Source organism: Vidua macroura, chromosome 27 (genome assembly GCF_024509145.1).
Source record: "Vidua macroura isolate BioBank_ID:100142 chromosome 27, ASM2450914v1, whole genome shotgun sequence".
Taxonomy (NCBI): domain Eukaryota; kingdom Metazoa; phylum Chordata; class Aves; order Passeriformes; family Viduidae; genus Vidua; species Vidua macroura.
This window is the reverse complement of record NC_071597.1, coordinates 927,967-955,525: the sequence shown is the minus strand read 5'-3', so window position 1 is coordinate 955,525 and position 27,559 is coordinate 927,967. Positions and strand designations below refer to the sequence as shown.

Below are 27,559 nucleotides of genomic sequence, written 5' to 3'. Positions count from 1 at the left end.
CACACAGAGCCCTGCACAGATGGCTGCGGCACCCGTGGGCCGTGCCAGCCCCACGCGGTGAGCTTTGATGGTTGTGCAAACAAAAGCGGAGCCAGATGGTCTCCCCCGCGCTCCAGCGCTGGAATCCTGCGCTCGCTCCCAGCCCCGACCTTGGCCGGGTGTCCTGCAGCGCTGCCGGGGCTGTCTGCACAATGCTGCTGCTGGGATTTTCATGCTATCACGGAATCAGAGTAGTTTGGGTGGGAAGGGACTTTAAAAACCACCTAGTCCCACTCTGTGACATGGGCAGGGACACATTCCAGTACCCCAGATCGCTCCAAGCCCTGTCCAAGCTGGCCTCGCACGCTTCCAGGGACGGGGCAGCCGCAGCTCCTTCTGGAAGCTGCCCCAGTGTTCCCCCAGGCTCGGATTTCCCCTGGGAGAAGCGGCGGGGGGGCAGCCCACCCTCCCCGGGCAGGCTGGAGGCACCCAGCCAGGTCTGGGGGCCGCTGTGAGCGGAGCGGGGGTCGGTGCAGCCCACGATGCCCTTCCCGCAGCCGCTCCCGCCGGTTCCCATGGCGGCTCCGCCTCTCCCGCTGCTGCCGGACTACAGCTCCCGGCGTGCCGCGGCGGGGCGGGCCGAGGGGCCGCCGGGAGAGCACCGGGAGAGCACCGGGAGCGCGGCGGAGCGAGCGCCGGCCCCGCCGAGCCGAGCCGAGCCGGACCGGGCGGGAGCGGTGAGTGCGGGCCGGGGGCGCGGGGCGGGACCGGGGGGGCTCTGCACACCCCGGGGGCGGCGGCGGCCGAGCCCCGCGGCGGGGCCGGGGCAAGGTGCCTCGCATGGGCCCGGCCCGAAAGAAAAGCACCCCAAAAGAGAGAAGCGGGTGCTGGGATGGAGCTGGGAAGCGGCGGGCTGGGAGAGGGGGTCCCAGTTAGGTAGTGCGGGTCCCCACGGTGGGGTCACGCTGTGCAGAGCCCGGCCGGCAGCGGGTCCTGCCGTGGCCTCCCGGGGCACCGTCCCGTCCCGGGGAAACGGGGAAGAAAGTGGGGTCTGGGACTCCACGTGAGCCCGGAGGAGCCCAACCTCGCCCTTCTCTTCGTGTCCAAGATCTCCCGTTAAATCCACTAGGAAAGGCCGAGGGGGCAGGATCGCCGCCCTCAGCCGGGGCGGCTCACGCGTGTCCTCGTCCCCGTGTCCTCGTCCCCGTGTTCCCCGTGTCCCCTCCGTGGCTCTGGCAGCCCGGGGCCCCCGAGGAGGAACCGGGCAGCGCTGGGGCTCAGACATTTCCAACACGGCCCCGGGCTGGAGGGACACGGAGCATTTTGTTCCCAGTCTCACCTCTCACCCAGCACCCGCCTCCCAGCACAGCCCAGTTCACCAGCGTCCCCCGTGTCCTCCGTGCTCTGGTTCATCCGCTGCCAGCGGCACAGAAGGGTTTAAAGGATTTGTTTGGGAGGTGGCAGCTGTTGCTGCTAGAGATTGGGATCTGTGATCCGTGGGATCATCGTCACCTGCAGTCTGGGAACACTCAAGATCAAGATAAGCACCCGAGCCCTCCTTCCCTCACCAGCCCAGTGAAGATCCTGCAGCAGGGTGCCAGGATGGGACCATGATCCTGAAATCCCTGGGGGAGGGCAACAGCACTGCTAAATCATAGGGTCATTTATTTAGGATGGAAAAGGCCTTTAAGATCATCACGTTGAAGTGTTAAGCAAGGGAGCAGGAAGAGCTGGTGGTCACAATCCTCTGGGGACAAAGGTGAGGAAGGAGCTGCCCCTGGACAGGGAGCAGGACAGGCAGGATGAGGCAGAGGGAGGGCTCAGCTCCACTGCCACGTTGTGCCCTTTGCCACTGGCCGCAGCTCCGACTTTTCCCCCCCTTGGATGGCCACTGTCCAATGTCAGCACAGCCCTGACCTTCACCCTCAGCCTGGTGCAACATTCAGGCTTTTCTGCTCCAAAAAAAGGGGGAAAGCAGAGTCTGGCAGCAGCTGCTCTGGGAAGGGGGAGCTGGAGTCCTTCCCATGGTGGGCTGTGTCTTGTTGTCCTGCAGGTGAACAAATCCTGGTGTGGAATTAGAAAGCAAACATGGGATGTGGGATGGGGGTAGGGACAGAGCTCTGGGAGCTGATGTGCCCTCAGCCAGGCTTGTGCAATCCAAAATTTGGGAGAGCTGGGCCAAGGGCTGCAGAGCCCAGGGCAGAGCTGGTGAAATATTTAAGGTGGGGAAGAACAGAGTTGGAGACGTGGAATCACCCTCATTGCAGCAGTGAGGGCTTGGTGTGTCTGTATGTCCTGCAAGAATGAATTAACCTCTCGTATGTTCCAGCATCCCACCCCTCTAATCCTTAATTTTACAAGGAAGGGAAACTGAGGCATGGGAAGGAGAATTGCTTCACATACAACTTCCAAGTTGGGCCCTTTCCCACCCAGTTGTGCATTTGCAACTGCTCTCGTTTGCAGAGGAGACCAAATCCAAGCTGCTCCTTAGTTTTTGGAAGTTACACTCGTGGCTGGAAATTCCACAGCACCAGCCATGTGCACCTCTGGCTGCAGGAAACTTCCACAGCCCTTGGATAACAGTATCAGGAAAGACTCCTGGAGAGAAGGTTTTAAACTGTTGATAAAACTAGATTTTAAGGCCTCCAGTGAGAGCATGGATCACCTTCTGTGGGCAGTCCCTTCCCACATCCCTCCTTCTGCAGCCCTGTGTCGCTCCAAGACCCAGCTATGTGGTTTCTCCTGCTGCACAGCTGGAATCCCACAGACACAGCTCTCTGTGGAGCATCCAACTGTTCCTCATGCCTGTCTCCAGCATCCTCCAGACTAAACAAACCCTTTTCCTTCCAGCTGTCCTTGCAGGTCATGTTTTTCCTACACCTCTGCTCATTTTCTCCAGCTTCTCCCAGGACTGGACAATGTTCACCCAGCATCCAGGAGAGCTATTTCCCATGTCTGGCACTCAGCACTCCTGTTTACACATTCCATAGGGTGTTTTTCTTTTTGTTGTTGTAAAAATCTGACTCTTTTTGACTCACTTATGCTTTCGCCCCAACCCCCAGTTTTCCTTCTGAGAGCCCTTGGGAATTGCAGCAGGTTTAGGACAGAGCTGCTCCCTGTGCCAGGGGTGAAGTGCTGAACTCTGGCTCTCAGTCCTGTTTCCAAATCAGACTTCGGGCTTTTCTCTGGAATATCCATAAGTTGGTGACCTGGGAGGTGGGCAACAAGGGAGTGAGCACCCCACAGACCTGCAGCCTCTTTCCTGGAAACAAAATCCTTCTCCAGGTATGAGCCCCCTGATAGAGTGAGGTGAGGATCTGCAGCAACAGCTGCCTGTGTGCATGGAAGAGGTTTGGGAGTTACTTGGAGCATTCCAAGAGCTGTGGAATGGAAGCTGGCTGGGAGTCCCAGCCCTGGGCAGGAGTGGGGATGGTGCCAGCTCCTGAGACAAGGCAGGCCCAGCGCTCCACAAGGGAGCTGGGAACAGCTGGCAGTGAGGAGAGTGTGATGTTGGATCTGGCTCAGGCTCGCCTCCGGAGAGCTGGAGGGAACAGCAACACAGCTTCCAGCTGTGGGAAGCAACAGCAAAGCCACAAGGCCAGACATCAGGAAACAGCCTTCACTGTGGGGTGCTGTAGCCAAGGAGGATGAACTGGATCATCTCATCAAGCTCCTCTTCCGTGGGACACAAAGATGATTTTACATAAGAATTTCCCTGATCTTGGTGTGAAGACATCCAGCTTTACTGTGGTTTAGTTTGTGCTGCTTTCTGTAATCCCTAGATACCAGTGAGCCAGAGCTCTCCTGCTGCCACTGGCACTGTGTCAGTCCAGAAAGCCACTTGATACCTTCACTGTCTCAGAGGCACCACCCCAAGGACTTGCTCTGAGAGGGTGATACTCTCTTGCTTCCTCTCCCTCCTGGCATTGTCCAGAAAACCATCTTTGTGCTCCTCCCACATGGCAGTTGTTCTTTCCAGGTAGGGGAAGGGCTAACTCCTCCACAGCTCTTCCTCCTGAAACATCCTCCCAAGGCACTTTGTGCTGTTATCTCTCCCTTTTTACATTCCTCAAGAAGAATCTCATTCCTTCCCTGGGGGGCAATTTTTTTTTTTGTTCCTCTTTTTTTCCCCTCTGTAAGTCTTAAATCTGAAGGCAAAACATGTAAGCCAGAGTAGGAGACAAGCAAACCTCCCGAGCTGTGCAGAACCGTGTTCATTTAGTTAAATTAATTAGGAGATCTGTTGATACAGACCCTTTACTCTGCAAATGCTCTGTTTCCTTCTCAAGTTTAAGGCATGCTGACTCCATAGACATGCAGGAAGCTTCCCGTGCTGTGTGTTTCCATGATTAACACTGTGATGAGAATTTAGAAGTGCTTAAAAGTATTGCTTTGAGTTTTGTCAGGCAATCGTGGGATTGAACCTCGACACCTCAGCTCCAGGAAAACATCTCAAATCACAAGAAGCTTCTGTCACAGACAAGCTTCCCACACATAATTCCCAAATCTCAACCACTCCCGGAGTTAGCGACGTCAGCTCTAAGAATGGCAATAGCGAGGGGCAGAGGAGGGAACTGACTTGGGATTTTTATAGCAAACAGCAGATTTTGGGTTTGCTTGACAACCAGCTGGTGGTCAGCCCCACTGAGCAGTCTGGATCTGGGCTCTGACCCCAGTGTTTCTGTTCCAGGGGCTCCCATCAGCCAGGAGAGCCAGGATGAACGTGGGAACGGCGCACAGCGAGGTGAACCCCAACACCCGGGTCATGAACAGCCGCGGCATCTGGCTGTCCTACGTGCTGGGCATCGGGCTGCTGCACGTCGTGCTCCTCAGCATCCCCTTCTTCAGCGTCCCGGTGGTCTGGACTCTCACCAACATCATCCACAACCTGGTAAGGGAGCGGCGTGGCCCGGGGCACATGCAGGGAACCTTGGCACAGCTGTTCCTCTGAGCAATCTGCTGAGATTCCTGTTGGAACAATTCCTTTGTGTTTCCAAAGATGCCGGGTGAGTTGCTCAACCTCCAGCCCTCAGCCTGTACTGGTGCCTCTGGGTCATGGATTTAAATCCAGCCCAAGTGCAGGTGAGGTAGCAACACCTGGTGAGGCTGCTCAGAGGGGACGTGGATTAATTTCCTGTAGGGCAAGTCCTTTGTCGTGACCCCTTCCCAAAGGAGTCTGTGACAGACCCCATCACCCATCAGGTTGGTAAAACCTGAATTTGCCTCATGAGAGATAAGAAAAAACAAGATTAACTCCCAGATTTTGTTCTGCCTAAAGTAAAAGATTAGTCCAGGAAGTGATTCTTCTCTCTGAAGATCAGGTCCTCACATAGGTCCCCTTGGGCACAGGGGACAAAAAACTTCAGGGATGGAGCAACTGATTGTATATCTTTTATTTTAAATAATATCTCAGCCTGGGAATATTCCAGAGATAAAAATTACAGGGATTGAGGACCCTCATGATAAGTTATTACTAGTGGGGGATAAAAACCTCCACAAACGCCCAAACTGGAGATGCTCAGGAGATAAAAACCTCCACAAACCCTCAAACTGGAGCTGTTCAGGAGATAAAAACAACCACAAAGCCCCAAACTGGAGCTGCTCAGCACTCAGCTCACGAGCTGCTGGCTTCTCACCCATCTTCCCTGGCAGCTTTAGTTTCTGAGGACAAAAAGGATTTAAAGGCCAGGAGTAGCTGTACTTCGGAGCTGGAATGTTTGTCTGTGACTTGTGTTCCCCTGGTAATCAGGGGGTAACAGACCTTCTCCCAGCACATTTTCGGGGAGCCTTCAGGCAGCAGGCAGGCGCTAATCTCCCGATCACAGAGATCCCAGGGCTGTAATCTTGCCACCGCGTCCTTGGCTCACACCCAGGAGCCGAGCGAGAGGTCTGACGTGGAGCAGCAGAGCTGCCCGGGCCTTTCCCAACTCTCCTTTCCCTGCTTCCCTGGCCGCTCCGGCTTTTCCAGCAGCGCCACATCCCTCTAGTGGAGCGGCGCGGGGGTGCAAGCGCCCAGATCCGCTGCCCTGGGTCTGGGTTTTTGGGGTGCAGGGCGCCGTGTGCCTCACGCTGTGTGTCCTGCAGAGCATGTACATCTTCCTGCACACCGTGAAAGGAACCCCCTTCGAGACCCCGGACCAGGGCAAGGCCCGGCTGCTCACGCACTGGGAGCAGATGGATTATGGAGTCCAGTTCACCTCGTCCCGCAAGTTCCTCACCATCATGCCCATTGTCCTGTGAGTATTCTGGGGTGGCTGAGCTGCCTCGTGTCCCGATACCCATCAGTGTTCTGTCCTGGGAGACAAACACATGGAATGCTACCGCTCAGTTTGCCTCTCTCTCTGTTCCCACCCTTCCTTCTCAGGTATTTTCTAACCAGCTTCTACACCAAGTACGACCGGGTACACTTCATCATCAACACCATCTCTCTCATGAGCGTCCTGATCCCCAAACTGCCTCAGTTCCACGGAGTCCGGATCTTTGGGATCAACAAGTACTGAGCGGCGTGGCCGGAGCGGATGGCGGAGGAGCGGGGCCAAGGGGGGATTCTTCTCTCCAGCCCCGTTTCCTCCCCCCCACGCAGACTGGGATGTGGTTTGGCAGCGGCTGTTTAAACGCAGATCCCAACAGACACATTCCGCATGCTGGATCCTCGTGCCCAATAAATCCAAACCAGCTCCAGAGTAGAGTTTAGTGCGGAGCAGGACGTGCGACACCGGATTTCTCTTCTCCCAGGGTCATCAATAGATGCAAAACCATTGAGACTTTGAGGTACAACAAGGATGAATTCTGGGAAGAGCCTCATCTATTCCAGACATGGAATGACGAGGATAGGGATGAGGGGAAAAGCTTTTAGTGCTGGTACTATTGCTGTGGTAAATGCACTTTAAAATACATTTCCCTTCCTGAAGCTAGGTGCTTTGAGCAGAACATGAGGGAAATCCAAAGGAAGACAGCCAGACTTTCCCAGGACTGGATTGTTTTGCGGTCTGATTTCCAGTTTTAGGTGGGAAGTAGGAGGGGGAAGTGAATAACAGATTTTTATTTTGCAATCGTTGACACCACTGAGAAGGGAAGTTCCTTTCCTAAAAACAGCACAGGAAGAAATGACCTGCAGTTTGACAAAGCTTTTGGCTTCCTATAGCACCATCCATATTGTCCAGGGAAAAGGTGGATAGGTCCAAAATCATGCTTGTTATTTTCAGTTTATACCCAAATCTGCCCAGGTAACTCCTTTCCCCACCCCAAACTGCTGTTTTTAAGTGCACAGGGGCTCAGTGGGCATTTGGATCAAAGGCTGAGGGCAGGTGATTTAATGACTGACACCAAATGCCACGGAGCTCCTTGGAGCATGGACATGGACAGGTGTGGGAGCGGCTGACAGTGGGCAGGTACAGGAGGAGGGCTGATTGCTCTCATCAAGCTCGCAGCCGTCCTTGACTTGGAATTTTTCTCCTCACTTCAGCTCCTTGGTTGCTTAAGTGCATGTGACTGGGATTTGCCAGTTCCCCACGGACTCAAGGGTTGGATTTCTAGCTAACCTGGAAATCTGTCCCTCAGCTCCATGCCCAAGGGCTGTGTGAGCAGCAGCACCAGCAGCAGGTGAACTGACCAGCAAAGGAGTCAATTTGTCACTGATAGTAGATCCTTTCACAGAGGAACAAAATCAAGCCTTTTTCCTCTAAAATTACCACCTAAATAAAGCAGGCTTAGGTTTCCTGGCTGAGACAGCTTTTACTATTTTACTGAAAATCAGAATGACCTGATTTCCCTTTGGGTTGTGTCCCAGATGGAATGGGTTTTCCCTCACTCTTCCCCTGTAACCCTACAAAAACCTATATTTTTGTTGTCTGAGTGCTTATATTGTCTCACTTTTTTTGACAATGGTATAAATCTTTTAAATCTGCTTTTTTTGTCCTTGCAGTAGCAAATCCAGCTTTAGAGGACGTGGTGGAGAGTGTTGAGGTTTTGGATGGTCTGAGCATAGGACGTGGAAGGGGGAATTTTTAGATCTGTTACTACTCCATGCATAATTTTAGGCAAGTAGCTTCACTTCTCTCTCAGACTTCCTCTGGGACTGCTACAGGGAAGGGAAAATATAGAGTGTACCTCAGAGGGCTGCTGGAATGCAGGGAGAATAATTTCCTAATGTGTTTGGAAAGTGGAAATCCAAGTGAAAAGGAAGTTTTCAAGGAGGTAGAAGGAGAAGAGAATCTGGCTGGAGACCCCAGGGTATTGACAGATGTGCAATTCCATTGATGGGCAGTTTAAACCTTCAAATCTAGGATAGAAGAGCTGCTGCTTTAGCTGAGGTACTCTCTACCCTAATCGGCTCTTTAAGCTACTAGACAATGATAATTGTGATAAAAATAGAGATATTTCATCAATCAGCTGGGAAATGACACAGACATGAGCACTATTCCTGCAGGAGAGGCTGCTCCAAGGAGGGGCAGGTCCTGGCAGGGTGCCTGAGGCTGGAGTTGAAATGCTGATTGTGGTGCTGAACAGGCCTGAGTGTCTGCCCAGACACCACTTCCATCTCCAGGAGAAATGAAAGAAAACTAATTATTGCCATAGAAAACATGGGAGAAACTATCCTTTTTTTGCAACAGAAACAGCCTCTAGATGCTTTCAAACATGACTCCTCACAGACAGACGTATGCTGGGTATTTCTAAGCATATGCACATCGCAGATTTGTAAATTTAGAATAGTAATCAGTTGAAAGGATTGGCTTTTTTTTTTTATGAGATACAGCAATTCCCAGAGTCTCCTTGAAGGCATTGACACAACTGTGGGTTTGAACACTTGTGTGGTCACTGACACTCTGGTCAGCTGAACCTGTTTCCTTAAATTAAAGATGAACTGGGACTCAGAATGGGATTATAAACTTCTCAAACAAGAGGTTCCAAAGTGTAAAGCCCCAAACTTGTCACTAAGACTCTGTCTAGCAACAAAAGTAGATATTTTTTTGATTTCTCTCCTTCACACAAATGATTAAAACAGCCAATGCCAGAGTCATGTGATTCTTTACAACACAGGTGTGGCATTTTTCCATGGAATATCTGAGATTAATTTGGACTCAGTTAATCCAATCAAGGGAAACACAAATGGAAACATAAGTAATATGGAAAGAAATGAGTTGAAGAAAGATTTCACACTCTGTTGTGGCGAGTTAAGTATTTATATATGATTAATAAGTATTTGAACAATTACACATCGGGCAGCATCTTCCTTAAGACCCCAACTTAAGGGTAGGTGTCAGGATCAATCAAAAATAAAAAGCAGGAAGTTAATTGTAATTAAACCACCATTCTTGGGTGTACATGAGGCAGTCTGAAGGGAAAGGACAGCATGAGCAGGCTGAGGGGTGGTCAGACATGTCCTGGCAGGGACAGATCAGGGGTGAAGCCACATTGTGGGAGGAGAAACGAAATGTGAGCAGATGTGGTGCTGCGTGGAGGAGATAACTGATTGTTACTAATTTTAAATGGGATTCTGATCACATCACGCTTGACAGATTTCCTCTCACACTGGTCCTGTATCATGATCAGGACAAGTTCCTACCTGGAGAGATCAAATCTCCTGTGATGGAAAAACAACTCCTGGTAAGTTATTTTAAGCTTTCCTGTTTTGGTCTGCAATGAAAGAGAAAAGGTTTTGAAAGGCTGGAAGCCTTCTCAGGAACTGGCAGCAGCCTGTCCCATCTTGTACTTGGCAAAGCCTCCTGAGCCACTGTCAGCACCACACATGTTTCCATGGGGTACAGCAACCCCTGCTCCAGGACACTCAGAAAACCAGCAAGTCCTCCCAGCCTGATGCTCCTGAATCAGGATCCTGACCTGGGAGTCCTTCCACAGAACTACGAGGCTGGCAAACAGCCCAAACCTTTGCAGGAGAAAAGCCTATAAAATTAAACTAAATGGAGGGCTACTTATTCTTGAGTACTTTTATGTTTGAATCACTGTTCAATTTTGGGTTGTTTTTAAAAGCTCGGTACTGGCCCTCGAGGAGGGGACAGCAGTGGGTTAACATATTAATATTCCTTCTTGTGACTTATGTTGCTTTATCATTGCCTAGAATATCTTTTAAGCATGTGAGTGTTGGTGTGTCCATACCCTCCTTGGATCAGTTAAATCAGCTGAATTAGTTGGGAGGGTTTTTAAAGGAATGTTCTGTACAAAGTTTTAGGGTTTTTTTTCCCATAGCCTTCTTTTTTGCTGTGGATACAGAAGTCTCATGTAGAGAACTTTCTAAAATAAAGTGTGAATATTTTTATTACTCCTTTGTACAGTATTCTAAGAGAGACTAATAAAAGTGAAGTATTCAGGTAAAAACTTGCACTTGAGTCCTGGAATCTTCACATGGATGGTTTTTGCTGTCAAACAAGCATGGCAATGTATCCAGGAGACATGGGATGGCTCGGGTTGGAAGGCACCTTAAGGCTCCAGGGCAATTCCCACCCCCTGCCCTGGGCAGGGACACCTTCCACCAGCCATGTTGCTCCAAGCCACATCCAACCTGGCCTTGGACACTCCCAGGGATGGGGCAGCTACAGCTGGCCCCTGTTCTGGGGCCACACCACCCTCACAGAGAGGAATTTCTTGCCAATATCCCCTCCTGAGTCCATTTCTCCATCTGTCAAAGAACAGTAGCGTTACCTGGCTCAATAAATTTGAATCATGCAATGATGGAATGGTTTGGCTTGAAGGGACCTTAAAGCCATCCAGTCCCACCTGCTGCCAGGGGCAGGGACACAGTCCTGTCCAGTCTGGTCTGGGACACTTCCAGCAGTGGACTTACATCTCCTACATCTGTAGAAGTTCCAGTAATCCACAGCCCCTGTAACAGACTCTGCTCAATGACTAAAAAGGAAGTGTTACGTAAGCAACAGCCGATTTGTGGAAATAGAACACTGGTGATGAGGATGTAGAATTGCTGAAGTGACCACACAGCTGGGAACAACTCCTGACAAGCTGCTGGGTACAGCCAGGGGTCTTCCAGCACGGATCGGGTCTAACACTGCCCCTGCCCAGGTGTTCTTCAGTTAGCAAGGTAACAGAAATCAATTTACTCTTTGCTCTGCGTTTGTGGTGGTGCGAGCTTCCTGCGCGACTCACGGCTGCTCTATTTCACAGCCACTTCCACACCTCTGAGCAGAAGGGAAGCCGGAGAACTTCTCCCCTGTCCTGCTGCTCTCCAGAGGCCACATCACCTCAGCAGCCCCACGGTCTGCTCTGCACGCCCCCCGCCCCACACACAGGCAAGTGCATTATCCCAGAGCTGTGGGCAGGGGAGAGGGTTGGTGGGAGCTCTCTGTTTAAGTGCTCTTGTTCAGTTTTTCTTCTCTTCTTGAAGACCTTCAAGGGAATGAGACTTGCAAGGGCTACTAACCTTGAGCATCCTATTTGACTTTGGAATGGTTTAAACTCAAAGAGAGTAGGGTCACATGGGATATTGGGAAAAAATCTCTCTGAGGGTGCTGAGGCCTCAGAACAGGGTGCTCAGAGAAGCTGTGGCTGCCCCATCCATGGAAGTGTCTATAACCAGGCTGGACAGGGCTTGGAGCAGCCTGGGATAGTGGAAGGTGTACCTGACCATGGCAGGGAGGGGGAATGGGAGGAACCTTAAGGTCCCTTCCCATCAAAACCAGTCTGGATTGCCCAATTTCCCCTCCCCAGCTCTTTCCCATAAAACACCAGAAAAGTGAAACTGAAACTTTTTGATAGAAACAAGCTGTCTCAGGAAACAAACAGGGGTTTCTTTCTGGCCCTCAAACACCAGCTCTCCCCTGCAGACCAACAGGGCCTGCTCAATAAGGCTGAGCTGAGGTCTCTATTCTGGGGGAAATTTGTCTCCAAAATCAGTACCCTGGGGGTCTACCAGCTGTGCTTTCTCTGCACAATCACTGAGGCTCAACAGCAAAAGGGGACAAGGCCAAACAACCCACAGCTCCTGCTGCTTCCTCTTAAAAGACTCCCTGAAACAACCCTGTGAAACTTGAGTCCTTGGACAGTGATGGGGGTTTTGAGTCATTATTTTGAAATCTTCTTAATCATTAAAGTCACACTTTGTTACAATGTCCTCCTATTATTTCAAGTAATTCAGCTTAGCTTGTGTTCCCTCTTTCGCAAGGCACAAATCCCCTTGGCTTTGCTTCAAAACCTCAGCCACAGCCAGAATGTTTAAAAAACTCACCAAATTCATCGTAAATCAAATGGATCCATGCAAAGAAATGGTCCCTGTCGAAAGCATCGCAGACAATGAGCACTTCAGGCCTCTCTATCTACTGAAAAGAAAAAGCAAACCAAAAACCATATTTCACCCAGCTCCCTACTACCAGCGGACAGGGTTCACACTGGAGGATGTGCTGCTGCCTGGAGAGGATGGTAAAAGCATAGGTAAGCCCCAAATTTACCAATATGAATTTATCAAATACCACAGATAATATTTTTGAACCATTTGTGGCACAACTCTACCAAGTTCCAGCTTTCCTGTGTGTGTGATATAGTGCTGAGTCTGTGTAATCCTGCTTAAGGTAACACATGGAATTATTTCAGAGTCGCTCCATCAAGAATCCAGCCAATTTACTCTCACAAAAGTCAGCACTGACCAAGCTGATGGAGGTCTCAGCATTTCTTTTGACCCTACAAATGTAGAGATGAAAGGAGGTGCTTCCTTGTCCAAAGAGTTTTCCATTACACCACGGAAGAAGAGGGTATCACTGGAATCACTGGAGGCACTGAGAAGAGAAAGGTAAGGAATGACAAAGGGAGCACACACACTCCAGTCATCCCCCTCCAGCCCATGCCAGGTTAAGAATGGGTTTTCAACAGCCAAAAACCAAGATTAAGACCTTAGGGCATGAACTTCCTCTAACTAGGCCAGGTTAGACAGGGAATGGAGTGACAAGTTCCCTCATGAGCCTCCTCTTCTACAGGCTTATCCCCCCAGATGCCTTAGCTCTGGTGCTCCAAACCCTTCCTATCCTTTTCCTCTTTTAGAGAAATCAACATGGATCATTCCTTCATCCAACAACTACGGAGAACAGACATCCACCTGTACGTGGTCACTGAAATCCTCGAAGCCTCGGAGGAGGCTGTCTACAAGGAATCCAGCAAGGCAAATAGGGGCTTCAAGGCCAAATTTTATGCCACACTCTGTGCACAGGTTTGGCTTCTCCCTCCTTGCTTCCCCAACACCTGCAGCCAGGTGCTTTAACAGGTTGTTTTCTTTATCCAGAGCAACAGGGAGGACAAACAAAGCATAGTGATACCCAAGGGCTGCACACTGGCCTTCAGGACCATCCCACTACACATTAGAGATGGAGCATGGGGTAAGAAACTTGCAGAAATGACCAAGTATGGGGTAAGAAACTTGCAGAAACGACCAAGTTCTCCATTCCAGAAGAGGAAGAACATTTTATGAAGCACCACTTTCCCCCAGAGCTACCTTCAGCTTGTCTGGAAATAGGAGGAGGCAGTGTGAGAGACAGAAATCACCTGGGGGAGGTCAGATAACCCATGCAAGTTCAAAGATCCTCTTTGGGGAGGGGTCAGTAAAGAAAGGGAAAAAGGAAGATCCACATTTCAGGAGCTGCAGAGCTCCTGGTGATAAATGGCACAAAGAGCAGAGTTTTGGTGTTTCTTTTCCTTTCCTACTCAGAAGAGAAGAGCCAGGGAGGAAACTGAGTGGGTGACCACCACTGGGAAGGCTGGTATAGAAAACTGTCGCTTTTATCCTCTTTTAGATCTGGATTATTTCCCAGCAGAACCTATGAGAAAGATGGCTTATGTAGCTGATGGTAAGTAATGTATTTTGCTGCTTCCACATGCACAACTTTTGGCTGCTTTGGGTAAGATGGAATCTCCCAGCATAAAACAAATCACCAGGAGAGAAGCATTTGCCTCTCCCCTGAGACATCACAACTGCCCCAATTCCATATGGCTGCAAATGAGTGTTTCAAACCCTGGGTTCAGAGCTGCTTGTGAACTCCTAGAACTCAAGTGACAGATTTGGTCTCATTCTGGTCTGCAGGTCCCGCAACAGGAAAATTACGAGAAGTGATGACAGAAGTTCAATATTCCTGCCGAATTTTCCCCGAGTTGTCCCCTGACCTGCTGCTCATCATCTTAAACACCATCAAAGCAGTGATGAGAGACAAGAGCCTCCTTCAAGAGCTCAGACAGAAAGTAAGTGAAGCTTTTCTTACTGCCATGATTTATAAATACAGACACATCCACGACCACATCTCCTGTCTCACAAGTCACCTGCCCTGTGCCACAACTGTCCATGCAAAATTCCCTCTCTCAGCACATCTCCCTGCTTAGGACAAGCAGCAACCTCGGCCCTCAAATCCTGACATTTCTTTTCCTTGTTCCCCCAGATGGAAGAGGTTCCTGAGCAAGATGATGGTTATCAGCTGAAAACTGAGAGCCCAGACTTAAAAGACCTGTTCAGCACCTTGCAGCATTCTCCCAGAGATCGTCTCCTTCTGCTGGCAGAGGGAATCACCTATGTCCTTGATGCTTTGCATGGTGAGGCTTTGGGTCTTCAAGAGGGAAATCAAGGCAGGGATGACTCCCACTCCTCCATTCCCTCCTGCCTCCCTCTCTTACTCCTCCTCCTCTTCAAGTGGAATCTATATCCAAGTCCCATGGAGGGGAGAGGAGACAAACCCCCTCTGCACCCATCCAGGGCTCCCTGCTCCCTCAAAGTCTGGTCACAGCTTCCTCCCAAGGGCCAGCCCAGATCTCTGCTCTGGTGACCAGCAACAGGACCCAAGCAATGGCTGGAGCTGTGTCTGGGACAGTTACACTGGATATCAGGGAAAGTTCTTACCCCAGAGGGTGCTCAGGCACTGAACAGACTCCCCAGGGAATGGTCACAGCCCCAAGGCTGACACAGCTCCGGGAGTGTTTGGACAACACTCTCAGCACTGCTAGGATTGCTGAGATTGTCCTGTGCAGGGATGGGAGTTGTACATCAATTATCCTTGTACGTCCCTTCCAAGCCAGTATTCCATTATTGTGTGAGCAACAGCCAGATCACTCTCACAGTGAGCCTGCACAAATAACGTCTATTAGAACATCCAAAACCTTTGACCAAAGGAGCATTTCCTACAGGAAATGATCACCCTTCCCATCCTTTTTCACTCTTTCCCATCCTGCTCACCAGTCCCAGCCCACCAGCAACCTCCATCACCTTGGGGAGAGCTTTTGGATCCAAACCCAGTTTATTCCTGCAGAGTTAACGGATGATCAGCTGCTGCTGCTGCTGGAATCCTTGGAAAGGAAGATTGTGTCCCAACAGCTGAACCTGGTGAGAACACAAACCACACTTGGCTCCTTTCAAGGGGAGGTGGGGGCTATGTTAATTCTAGCAACATTTCCATAATGATGACACAAGCTGACTACTGATTGAAATTCTGATTTTGCTTTTTTTATTGTTGCTGTGAAGGTTGAAAACCTCCTGAAACATGACCTGGATAAGGGGATGGACTCTTTCCTTGTGGATTCCGGGCTGCTCTTCTCACATGAGGAGGAGCAGATGTTAACCATAGAACTGGTGGAGCTGAGTGGAGTGCAGCTCCAGCAAGATGGCTTAGCTGTCCCTAGGGATCAACCCTTCGAGGCCGTGGCAGCCCTGTTCGTGGCCCTGTATGCCCTGAACTTCCTGAGTGGTGGGCTGTACCTGGCCCTGCCCAGGGAACCCCTCTGCAAGGTCTTGTGAAACCTTTGCTGACAAGCCAGTTTTGTCTCCCAGTATCATCCTTGTTAATAGTCAAGGCTGATTTGGCTGGCAAAAGGAAATTTAAGGCAGGAGAATTCATTATGCGTCCTAAAGGTTGGATATTAAACTGGATTTCTTTCACTGACACCTCCCTGGTCACTGCCATCATCCCTGAGACGTTCAGTGGACACGTGCAGCACTTTAGAGCAAGCACTCTCATTATCACTCTATAAAGAGGACCTTCTTGCTACACAATTGGATGTTCTCAAAGTCAATTTCTTAATTTTGTGTGGTTTTGGTCCCACAGTACATCTGATAAGCTCGGCATACTATAGGAAAATTACAGGCAGTTAGCCCTGGGGGGAAGTCGTGGGGTCCCTCAGGCTGTGGGGCCCTGGGAGGGTCTCTGGAGGCCACGGGTGCCTGCAGCAAGGGGCAGCACTGCTCACCTGTGCGGGCACTGATGGCTCCGGCAGGACCTCCAGCACCAGGGGCCAGGCTCTGCCTTGCAACAGCTACGAGGGGAGCCCGGCTCCAACCTGGAATCGTCATAAGACCCTTTAGCCCCAGTCCCAGAGACCAGACCCCTCACAGAACTCCCAGCTTCAACCTGGCCTCTCCTGGGACCCCCGCTCCCAGCCTCCAGTCCGCCTCCTCACCGGATCACTTACGGGATTACCGGTCCCAGCTCAGCCCCTCACAGGATCCCCAAGCCCACAAGAGACCCTTCACAGAATCCCCGGGCCCAGTCCGGCCCTACCCGGGTCCCTTCAGGGGACCCCCGACCTGGTCCCAGTGCGATCCCTCACGGGACCCCTCACAGAATCCCCGATCCCAGTGCGATCCCTCACGGGACCCCTCACAGAATCCCCGATCCCAGCCCAGCCCCACACAGGACCCTTCACGGGACCCCCGACCCGGTCCCAGCCCGGCCCCGCACGGGTCCCTTCACGGGATGTCCCGTTACGGACAAGCCCCTCACGGGACCTCAGCGAAGACTCGCCCGCGCCCCCAAAAGGCGGGAACAGCTCAGCACCCGGCGGAAACGCCCGAAAGTTCTACGGAGATTCCCGAAGAAGACAGACGAACGAAGCCGATCGATGGCGGAATCTTCCGAGAGGGCTCGGCCAAAACGCCCGAAAACGCCCGAAAACGCGGGCGAAAATCTACGAGCGAAGACGGAAATACCCGACAGCGTCACGGAACTCCACGAGCGGGCGCGACGGAAGTCCACGAGCGGTGCCTGAGCTAGCCGAAAAAGCGCGGCGGAACAACCCGAGCGAGGGCGGAAAGGGCCGAGCGGAAGGCGGAAGGAGACGATCGCGTGTCGCTCGTCGCTCGGCTGGTCGCGCCTGGCGGCCCGTTGTGCAGTGTCACGCCATGAAGCAGGACGGCGCGTCCCGCCGCCGCGGCGACAAGGCCAAAGCACCCCCGGAGGGACCCCCGCCCGCGCCCCCCGACGTCGAGATGCACGAGGAGGCGGCGCCGGTGGCCCCCGAGGCGGGCGGAGAGCGGCAGCCGCAGCGGGAGCTGGACGCGATCACGCTGGAGGGTGAGGGGGGGGTGTTGTTGTGCTGGGGGTGTTTGTGGTCGTGGCGGGGGGAACTGGGGGGGTTTGGGGGTAGAAGGGGCTGGCACAGGTCGGGGGAACCCCTGAGAGGGGGGCTGTTGGAGGAGGGGGATTGGGGGCAGGTATGGAAGCCCTGAGAGGGTTGGGGAGGGGGTCAGGGTGGGGGTACCTGAGGGGGGGGTGGGAGAGGGGCTGGAAAGGTGTTGGGGGGGGGGGAATGTTGGGATCAGTGTAGGGGGGGAAGTTGGAGGGGGCTCCGAGGGAAAGAGGAATGAGAGGTGACTTTAGGGTGCGGGAACACTTCGGGGAAGGGGAGATGGGGGGCAGCATGTGGGAAAGGGGGAGGGGAGGTGTGTTTGGGGGGGTGTCACCGTGGGGAGAGGGATTTACAGAGGGGAGTGGAGACGGGAGCTGTGTTGCTGTGCGGGAGACGCTGTGGAGAAGGGCGTTTGGGGCAGCGTGTGAGGGAAAGCAAGGGGGAGCTTGGTTTAGGGGTCACTGGAGAATGGGGGATGGAATTTCGGTTTGGGGGGATCACTGTGGAAGGGAACTGGGGCAGCTCCGTGACGGGGAGGGTGTGTTCTGGGGACAGGGGGGCTGCAGACCTGCTGTGGTGGGACCCCACAGGGGTGCAGAGGGAGAAAACTCTGCACGGGCCTCACCAGCCCCCTGCTCCAAACAGGGACAGCCCCGAGGGCAGGTTGGGGACACCAGGGCCACGGGCAGAGGCACCTCAGAACAGCAGGGCGGGGGCGAGGGGGCGGCCCTGGCTTGGCTCCGGGGTGCCGCTGGCAGAGGATTTGGGGTGAGGGGGGTGTCCGTGTGCCCCTGCAGACATCAAGGAGCACGTGAAGCAGCTGGAGAAGGCGGTGTCGGGGAAGGAGCCGCGCTACGTCCTGCGGGCGCTGCGGGCCCTGCCCTCCACCTCCCGCCGCCTCAACCCCAACGTGCTGCACAAGGCCATCCACGGCTTCTTCACCTCCAACTGCGCCGTCAGGGACTTCCTGCTGGCCTTCCTGGAGGAGGTGGGGACACCTGCTGCCCTCACCTCTGCCCTGCCCGGTGGCACCCCCCAGCCCCCCCAGCTCAGGAAGGATGTGGAGGTGTAGGAGCGAATCCAGAGGATAATCAAAGGGGTGGAGCAGCTCGGCTGTGAGGAAAGACTGGGAGAATAGGGATGGGTCAGCCTGTAGGAGAGAAGGTTTGGCCTCCCAGTATCTGAAGAAGCAGCAGGAAGGATGGAGAGGGACTATTTACAAGGGCTTGGAGTGACAGGACAAGGGAGAATGGCTTGCCACTGACAGAGGGCAGGATTAGATGGGGTGCTGGCCAGAAATTCTTCTCTGTGAGGCCAGGGAAGCACTGGAATGGATTTCCCGGGAAAGTTGTGGCTGCCTCATCCCTGGAAGTGTCCGTGGCTGGGATGGACAAGGTTTGGAGCAACCTGGTTTGGTGGAAGGCGTGCCTACCCATGGCAGGGAAGGGATGAACTTGAAGGCCCCTCCAACCCAAAAAAGTCTGGGATTCTGTGATTCTTTCCCTCTCCAAGGAGCCTCTGGAGTAGGGCAGAGGGGTTTGGGGACACTGGGGACAAGCAGCCCCTCTGCTCAGACACACATGTGAGCACAGACAGGTCCTTGCAGTCCTGGGCTGGCTCCTGTCACACCTGGAGCAGAGCTGTCTCCACACGGGGACAGGGATCCAGAATTTCTCTCTCCCCTCAGTCCATGGACACAGAAGCTGAGCTGCAGTTCCGCCCACGGACGGGGAAAGCAGCCTCAGCCCCTCTCCTGCCAGAGGTGGAGGCCTACCTGCAGCTGCTGCTCGTCATCTACCTGATGAACAGCAAGAGGTACCCCGAGGTGAGCCCCCTGCTCCTGCTCCCCAGGCATCCCCCGCCTCTGCCCCATGCTGTCCCCTCATCCCAGCAGCGTTCAGCTGCTCCCCTGGGCTCAACCCCACAGCCTGGGTGGTCTGTGGCCCTGGTGGGATCAACCCCCCTGCCGTGACCTCCCTTCCTGTCTGGCAGGCTCAGAAGGTGTCCGACGACCTGATGCAGAAGATCAGCTCCCAGAACCGCCGGGCCCTGGACCTGGTGGTGGCCAAGTGCTACTATTACCACTCCCGCATCTACGAATTCCTGAACAAGCTCGACGTGGTCCGGAGGTGGGCTGGCTGCTGTGGGGGGGCTGTCCCTGAACCTGATCCCCCCTGTTTATCCTCCCCCTTCCCTGACTCCCTGTCCCACCCCGCAGCTTCCTGCACGCCCGGCTCCGCACGGCCACGCTGCGCCACGACGCCGACGGCCAGGCCACGCTCCTGAACCTGCTCCTGAGGAATTACCTCCACTACAACCTCTACGACCAGGCCGAGAAGCTCGTCTCCAAGTCCGTGTTCCCCGAGCAGGCCAACAACAACGAGTGGGCTCGCTACCTGTACTACACAGGTGAGCGGGGCTCGGTGCCTGCCCTGCCTCCCGGCACCCCACGCCGAGTTCCTCGGAGAACCCCTTTGATCAGCTGGAGGTGGGGCTTCCAGGCAGGATTTGGAGCCCCATCCATGTAGGTCAGGTTGGATTCACTGGGTGGCTTTCCCCACCGGCCCCGTGTGGGCGCAGGGCGGATCAAGGCCATCCAGCTGGAGTACTCGGAGGCGCGGCGCACCATGACCAACGCCCTGCGCAAGGCCCCGCAGCACACGGCCGTCGGCTTCAAGCAGACGGTGAGTGAGGAGGGGGCAGGACACCCCTGGCTTGGCTCTGAGACCCCTCAGGGTTGGGATCTCGCAGGGGTTGGATGTGGGACCTTCTCAGAGGTCAGGCCCCATGGAATTTGGTTCAGGACCTCCCAGGTTTGAGAATTCCCAGGTTTGGGACCTTCTGGGATGTCAGGCCCCATGGAATTTGGTTTGGGACCTCCCAGGTTTGAGAATTCCCAGGTTTGGGACCTTCTGGGATGTCAGGCTCCATGGAATTTGGTTTGGGACCTTCTGGGATGTCAGGCCCTACGGAGTTTAGTTTGGGATCTCCCAGGTTTGGGAGATCCTGGGGCAGGATTGGGACCTCCTCGGATGTCAGGCCTCAAGGAGTCAGATCCCCTGGGATTTGGTTCTTCCCAGGGTCAGGTCCAGGACTCCCCAGAGTTGAGCTCCACGGGGACAGTTGTGGGACCTCCCAGGCTTGGCACCTTCCAGAATGAGATCTGGGACCCCCTGGGCTTGGGCTCTGCAGGGACAGGTGTGGGATCTCCCAGAGTCAGGCCCCATGGGGACAGGTTTGGGACCTCCCAGGGTGTTGGGCCCTGCAGGGATGACACGTGCAGGACCTCCTAGGTTTGGAACTTCCCAGAGACAAATCTGGGACCTTCCAGGCCTCACAGGGACAGGAACAGTTTGGGATCTCCTGGGGTCTTGTGCCACACGGGGATGGGTGCAAGGCCTCTTGGAGTGCACAGGGACAGGGATGGTTTCAGGCCCCATGGGCAGTCACTCAGGGTCTCGCTCTGCCCCAGGTGCACAAGCTGCTCATCGTGGTGGAGCTGCTGCTCGGGGAGATCCCGGACAGGCTCCAGTTCCGGCAGCCCTCGCTCAAGCGCTCGCTCATGCCCTACTTCCTGCTGACCCAGGGTACGGCCGCCCTCCCCTGCCTGTCCTTCCCGCGGGGTCAGGGGATCCTGGAATATCCTGAGTGGGAAGGGACCCAGTGGGAATCCTCTTCTCTCCCCTTGATGGGACTTGGATGCAGATGCCACTTGGGAAGGAGGAGAAGGAGGAAGTCAGGCAGCCCTGACTCGCTTTCCCCAGCTTTTCTCCTTCCCCCTTTCCCACCTTCTTGCCTCCAGCCGTCAGGACGGGGAACCTGGCCAAGTTCAACCAAGTCCTTGACCAGTTTGGGGACAAGTTCCAGGCCGATGGCACCTACACCCTGATCATTCGGCTGAGGCACAACGTCATCAAGACAGGTAGGAGGGTGTTTGGGGACCCGCACCGGGCCGGGCAGGCCGGGGGGGCTGCATCCCGTTCCCTTCTCCCTGCAGGTGTCCGCATGATCAGCCTCTCCTACTCCCGCATCTCCCTGGCTGACATTGCCCAGAAGCTGCAGCTGGACAGCCCCGAGGACGCCGAGTTCATCGTTGCCAAGGTACCAGCACGGGGAGTCCCATCCCTATGGGGTCCTGGGGTGCCCACAGCCCCCACCCTGCCCCGTTCCCCCGCACCCCTCCCTGCAGCACCTCTGGGTTTGGGTTGAGGCTCCTCCAGGGAAAACTGGGGACACTCAGGGCGCCACGTCCCTGCTCTGTGTGAGCCCTTGGGGACACCCCGTGCCCTGCCCCGTGCCCGGGCTCGCAGGCCATCCGGGACGGCGTGATCGAGGCCAGCATCAACCACGAGAAGGGCTACGTCCAGTCCAAGGAGATGATCGACATCTACTCCACGCGGGAGCCCCAGCTGGCCTTCCACCAGCGCATCTCCTTCTGCCTCGACATCCACAACATGTCTGTGAAGGTGAGCACAGCGTGTCCCCACGTCCCTGACGGGGACAGCTCAGCACATGGCTCAGGGCTGGCTCAGCTCTGAGCTCCTCCTCCTTTTCCTCCAGGCCATGAGGTTCCCACCCAAATCTTACAACAAGGACTTGGAATCTGCGGAGGTGAGATCTCTGCAGCCACTGTGGCCACGGGAAGGATGTGGCTTCTGTCCCCACCTGCCACCAACCTCGGCTTTTGCTTTCCAGGAGCGCCGGGAGCGTGAGCAGCAGGACCTGGAGTTTGCCAAGGAGATGGCAGAGGACGATGACGACGGTTTTCCGTGACCCTGGGCCCTGGCTGTACTTTTTTATTTGTCCCTTGGACAGATGGTGGCTGAGCAGGGCCCTCCGTCCCCCCCAGACCCCCTTTTATAAATCCCTGCATGTCTGTACTGTGGGAGGGGACACGGGGGGTTCCCTGGGCCCACACCCCCTGACCACCTGCACTTGTGGTGGGACCCCCTCCCCAATAAACATCCTTAAAAGGATCCCTGTGGTGACATCAGAGCTGATGCCGGGGGGCTGCGAGGGGAGCGGGGCTGGAGGGAGCAGGAGTTGGGGTCTCCACTGGTGCCCTCCAAGCTCCCACAACAGCAACGGGGTCAAACTTTGTTAAACTTCAATTATGACTTTTAAAATAAAAGATGGAAAAATGCCAGCCTGGGTGGCTCCTGCTGTGGGTTTGTTGGGATGGGGAAGGGGCATGGGGCTGGTCTGGGGTCTCTGCTCTCTCCCTGGGGCTAGGCACCAGAGATGAGACTAGATCTGATCAGGCCATCCTGGGGGACTGGAGCTTTGTCTCAGTGGTGTGGGAGTGGCCCCAGCAGCTCCAGGATGGTATCCCAGGAGGATTCCATTGGGAAAGGCACAGAGCTCCCTTTGTGCCCCACAACACCAACCCTGGCAGTGATGGGGACAGGGGACACGCAGCCACTCTAGGTGGGTCCCATCAGCATCTGGGATGAGTTCTCTGAGAAAATCTGGGAATCTCCCAGCCACACCCAAGCCGGGATAGCAGCCAGGGCTGCAGGTCAGGAGTGGGGCTGTCCCAGCCCATTCCCGCTCTGGGGGTCTCTGGGGGAGACCAAAGGCAAGAGCCCAGCTGGGGGGCTGGGGCTGGCACTGGGGACACGGGGACATCCCGGGAGCACTGGTCTGTTGGCCGATGTCAGGAAGGGGCTGAGGGTGCCCGGGTTGGGCCCCGGGAAGAGGAAGGGTGACCACGAGGCTGAAACAGAACAGAGTGGGTGCCTGGAAAAATCTCTGGACCGAGCAGCTCCAGCCCCGGGGGGCGGGGGGGGGTTTGCTGGGCCACCCCCTTCCCCCACCCCCCAACACCCCCAGTTTCGGATTTGAAACCACTTCCTTCCTTGGAAAGCTGACAGGGCCTTTGGGCACTGATTCAGCCCCCCCACGCCCCCATCACAATTCCTGAAAGCACCATCCTGCTGAGAGGGCAGATCCGCTCTGGGGTGGTCCCGTGGCTGCTCAGACTGAGGGGACCGTGCTGAGCCCCTCAATGGCCACCGGCTCTCCCTGGCTCCAGGGTGGGGACAGGCACAGCTGGGGGGGCTGTTTCTCCCAAAAATCCCGTGAACAGTCTCTGCTGGCAAGGTCCTTTCACACATCCGGAGGGCAGAACGTTTAGTGCTGCCAGGTTTGAAGGGAGGTCAGCAGTAGGTTCCAGGGCTCACACCTGGCTGTGCCAGGAAGGCTCTGCTTGGTACTCATGGGTTGGTTCCAGCTGATGGGGGTTTATTTCCCAGCTGGAGACAGGAACTTCCAGGACTTCCAGCCTCTGGGACTGGTGCTGTGGCTGTACCCCACAGGATGTGGGTGTCAGGGGGTCACCACTAACAGTGCCCCAGAAACTGTACCCTACAAAATACCCCACTGGATGTGTGGCCCATCCCAGTGCCCACCAACATCTGCAACCTGCAGAGACCGGTTCCCTGTCCCCATCCCTGTCCCCATCCCTGTCCTCATCCAGGTCCACACAGCCTCCAGGAGGGCAGCGATGGGACCCAGCCAGAGGTCAGGGGTGCAGAATGAGCCTCCCCAGCCGGATGCTGCCCTGGGCTGCCCTGTCCGGGGCTGTGAGGGGAGCGGGTGCCTCCCGTGCCCCGACCGGCCCGTGCCGGGCAGGAGCCGGCCAGCTGGCACCCGCCCAACAGATCCTGGAAGGACTTGCGGGAACCGGCACGAGCCAAAATTCCCTCGTCAACGCAGCGGGGCCGGGAGCAGCCAGCCCTTGCCAAGGGCTGCCCTGGAAGCCTCTTCCCCGTAGGGGCAGAGGGGGGGCTTGGCCCCTCGCGGGTGGGGTCAGCCTGATGTGGCCGGTGCTTGGTGCTGCACATGGCGACTCTGGGCACAACCCGGCCCCACAGTGCCCAGCAGGGCAGGATCTGGCCCCGTGGTGCTGCCCCGAGGAGCCACGGCCCTGGGCAGGTGCCCAGACCGGGTCTCACTTGGCCGCCTCCAGTTGATGCCACCACCATGAAGGTCACACCACCAGCACCCACCCTGATGTCTGGGGCAGCTGACAGCGGGTGCTGCCCACGTGGGCTGGGGATGGGGACAACCCCAAAGTGACAGCAGCAGCGAGAAGCCGCCATCCCCTTGGCCGGTCACCTGCGAGTGACCCTGTGAGTGACCCTGTCGGTGACCCTGCACATGACCCTGCTGTGCTGGGCACTGGCCCACCTGGCCAGTGTAGTGGGAGCCCTGCGAGCAGGTTAATGAGTCACCGAGGCACCACCTGCCCTGTCCCGGCACCCTCCTCAGTGCCCGGGCTGCACCGGGCGGCTGCAGCCACACCGAGGGGCACCGCTGCCCACCGGCCCCGGGAAAGCCCCACGCTGTGGCCGCGGCCGAGCACCCGGTTCGCGAGATTTGCATGCTGTGATTAAGGCAGTGAAGCAATCGCGCTGTTGCCTCATCGGTGAGAATCCCCGAGGCCCGTGCACTATAAATGCCACCCGATCAATGAGCACAGCCGGGCAGGAGCGAGAGGAGCCGGGCCGGACTGGGCAGGGCCGCACTGCACAGAGGAGGAGACACCGAGCCGGGCACCCACCATGTGCTTCCTCACCCGTGAGTACCCAGCACCCATGCAGCACCCTCAGCTCCCACTGCTCCCATTACACCCGCTTCCCCTCCTGCTCCCACTGCCCCCAAACCACCCCTAAAACCCACTTTGCCCATGGGACCCACTGTCCCCACTGCACCCAGAGCACCCATAAACCCAGCCTACCTGTAGCACCTGCTGCACCCACACATCCAGAGCCCACTGCTGCTGCCCTCAGCACCGGTCGGATGCAGGGAACACTGGTCCCTCTCCCTTTTTGGGGTCTCTGCCCCTTCCCCAGGCCACGCTGCTGCCACCATCCCCAAGGTGGTCCTGGTTGCTGAGCCCATCCTGGCCGAGGGGTCGGGGCTCCCTGGGGTGGACGCTGAGCCGCTGTCCTCACAGGTGGGCTGGCGCTGCTGCTGGCTGTGCTGCTGTGGGCACCGTGGCGGGAGCTGCATGGGGCACCCCTGAGCGAGCTCTCAGGGGACCAGGACTTCCAGCTCTTCCTGCAGAGGAACCTCGAGTTCACCCGCAAGATCCGTGGGGACGTGGCTGCGCTGCAGCGCGTGGTGGTGAGTCCCACATGCTGCGGAGGGGGGATGGCAGCCACTGTGAGGTCACAGATAAGGTGACCCCCTCCCTGCCCTTATCGGCATCGCAGGGCCAGCAGCCAGCAGTGTCCCCTGCACTGGCCAAGGCTCAGCCCCGGGGTGTTGGGGCACCCACCAGGGAACAAACACGCGGTGACCGTCCTGGGTGCACAACAGCCACACTTCCACACCCATGGCATCGGGTCCACTCCATGCCCTCCCTCCTCCTGGCTGGGCTGCACAGGGTCCCACAGCCCAGGGATGGGATGTTGGGGGGTACTGGGGGTGTCGGGGTCCTCTGGTATCCTCACCCTGTCCCCTTTGTCCGCAGTGTGACACCCTCCAGCTGTGCACGGAGGACGAGCTGCTGCTGGTGCGGCAGGACCTGGACATCGCACAGGCGCCGCTGGAGCAGTGTCACAGGCGCACCTTCCAGGCAGTGAGTGCGGGCAGCCCATCCCTCCCCTGAGCTGGTCAGCTCTGTCACGGCTCGGGGCACCCCAGAGCCCTCCGTGTCTCGGTGGCCAGGCCACACCCGGCCCCACTGACCACACCATGCCCACCACAGGAGACCTGCTTCAGCCAGATCCGTGCCGGGCTCCGCATCTACCACGGCTCTCTGGCCACCATCCGAGCCCTGCTGCCCGGGCACGCTGGGCTGGTGGAGACCCTGCAGCTGGACATGGCCAACCTGTCCTCCAACATCCAGCAGCAGGTGCGGGGGCAAAGGGGGGCACTTTGTGGGGACAGGTGGGTAAAGCAGGTGCTGCATCCCAAAGGAGGGGTGGGCACGGTGGGGGCTGCATTCACAGGGATGCGTGGGCAGGGTGGGGGCTACGTCCCCAGGAGGGGCACACTGGGGCAGGGGGGCATCTCCAGGCCTGCAGCTGATGCCTCTGCCTCTGCCTGGCTGCAGATGGAGGACCTGGGCCTGGCCACGGTGACGTACCCCACAGAGAACCAGGACCCCGTCCCCACCTTCTCCTCCCACTTCCACCACCAAGTCGGCGGCTTCTTCATCCTGGCCAACTTCCAGCGGTTCCTGGAGACGGCGTACCGGGCACTGCGGCACCTCACCAGCCTCTGACCCCTGTTTGTGGATGTCCTACCTGAGGGACATCCCGGGAGCGCCCCATTTCCTGCTTATTTAATATTTATGGCTATTTAATATTTATCTGTCTGGGGATGCTCCCCTGCCCGCGGCCCCAGGCAGGCGCCAGGGGATCCCGCGGTGGATCCGTGCACAGGTACCTGTGCAGCATCACCCTTGTTTAATATTTAAACACAAGCGTATCTCTGCTACGAGGTTCTGGAGCTGGGCTGAGCCCCCACAGCTGCTGCTGGCACGGCCCGTGCCTCAGTTTCCCCACAGCTTGCACTGCTGGGGCTCCTGCAGCATCCCACGGGAAAACGCCTTCATCCCAGGATGAGGATGCTCCAGAGCAGCATCTCTCTGTCTGGGCTGCAGCCTGCAGGGACACATCTGATGGGTGTTATTTCTAGTAATTAATATTTATTAGCCATTAGGGAGGGAGGGGAGAGAAGATGGAAGAACCATGGGATGCAGCAACCTCACCAGGATGAGGCTTTTCCAGGGAGCCTCAGCACTTTGGGGAGCTGCATCTCTGCTCTGTCCCCCTTCCCTGCTCAACTTGGAGTACTTATTGCAGTTTAACTTATTTGTGCCCATCCCTGGCCGGAAAGAGCCACTTGGACACATTCCCATCCTCCTGAGCCTGACGCAGCCCCAGTCCCGTGGTTGTGTGGGAGCTCTGGGCGTGGGGGGGTTTTGTACTGTATTTATTGCTGCAGCTGGGTGAGCCCCAAGAAACACCCGCTTTTTTTCTATGTGATAAAAATGGAAATAAACTCTATTTTTGCACTCTCTCTCTGTTCCGCTGTCTCCTGCTTGTGTGGGAGGGAGGCAGAGTGGCCAGGGTGCGGGGACACAGGGACAGAGGCATGGGGGATGAGGGAATGGGACTTCGGGGTGGGGCTGCAGCTGCTGCTGTCAGCTCAGAAAGATGAAATGCAGCCCCCCCAGTGCCCCCCACCCCACGGCCTGAGCCCGCTGAGGGTCAGGAGGTACTGTGGG

The 27,559-nt window shown here is 55.9% G+C and overlaps 4 protein-coding genes and 1 long non-coding RNA gene across 6 annotated transcripts; 4 read left to right on the top strand and 1 right to left on the bottom strand.

Annotated features, from left to right (window-relative positions):
* The first annotated feature begins 636 nt into the window (after positions 1-636).
* Positions 637-10,318, top strand: ORMDL3 (ORMDL sphingolipid biosynthesis regulator 3). 2 transcript variants are annotated; one of them, XM_054000196.1, is made up of 4 exons: positions 637-716; positions 4,670-4,870; positions 6,064-6,215; positions 6,344-10,318. In XM_054000196.1, the coding sequence occupies exons 2-4, from the start codon at positions 4,697-4,699 to the stop codon at positions 6,477-6,479; spliced, it is 462 nt and encodes a 153-aa protein (XP_053856171.1). In that variant the 5' UTR covers positions 637-716; positions 4,670-4,696; the 3' UTR covers positions 6,480-10,318. The 2 variants fall into 2 exon arrangements, with proteins under 2 accessions (XP_053856171.1, XP_053856170.1); XM_054000195.1 differs by lacking the exon at positions 637-716 and adding an exon at positions 1,548-1,738.
* Positions 10,319-11,604: 1,286 nt separating this feature from the next.
* GSDMA (gasdermin A) lies at positions 11,605-16,027 on the top strand. The gene is made up of 9 exons (XM_054000185.1): positions 11,605-12,378; positions 12,538-12,733; positions 12,982-13,147; positions 13,220-13,313; positions 13,728-13,781; positions 14,015-14,169; positions 14,364-14,514; positions 15,225-15,298; positions 15,437-16,027. The coding sequence occupies exons 1-9, from the start codon at positions 12,159-12,161 to the stop codon at positions 15,707-15,709; spliced, it is 1,383 nt and encodes a 460-aa protein (XP_053856160.1). The 5' UTR covers positions 11,605-12,158; the 3' UTR covers positions 15,710-16,027.
* Positions 15,691-16,986, bottom strand: LOC128819822 (uncharacterized). The gene is made up of 3 exons (XR_008440753.1): positions 16,697-16,986; positions 16,159-16,248; positions 15,691-15,775 (listed from the first exon to the last, which is right to left on the bottom strand). It is a non-coding gene; the product is annotated as an uncharacterized LOC128819822 (long non-coding RNA).
* A 50-nt stretch (positions 16,987-17,036) lies between these two features.
* PSMD3 (proteasome 26S subunit, non-ATPase 3) lies at positions 17,037-22,462 on the top strand. The gene is made up of 12 exons (XM_054000184.1): positions 17,037-17,261; positions 18,114-18,304; positions 19,004-19,141; positions 19,309-19,445; positions 19,535-19,725; positions 19,897-20,000; positions 20,789-20,903; positions 21,119-21,238; positions 21,314-21,417; positions 21,627-21,782; positions 21,877-21,927; positions 22,012-22,462. Exons 1-12 carry the CDS (start codon positions 17,090-17,092, stop codon positions 22,087-22,089), a joined length of 1,557 nt encoding a protein of 518 aa, XP_053856159.1. The 5' UTR covers positions 17,037-17,089; the 3' UTR covers positions 22,090-22,462.
* Positions 22,463-24,608: 2,146 nt separating this feature from the next.
* On the top strand, positions 24,609-26,990 carry CSF3 (colony stimulating factor 3). The gene is made up of 5 exons (XM_054000296.1): positions 24,609-24,897; positions 25,277-25,446; positions 25,796-25,903; positions 26,033-26,179; positions 26,381-26,990. Exons 1-5 carry the CDS (start codon positions 24,882-24,884, stop codon positions 26,549-26,551), a joined length of 612 nt encoding a protein of 203 aa, XP_053856271.1. The 5' UTR covers positions 24,609-24,881; the 3' UTR covers positions 26,552-26,990.
* The last annotated feature ends 569 nt before the right edge of the window (positions 26,991-27,559 follow it).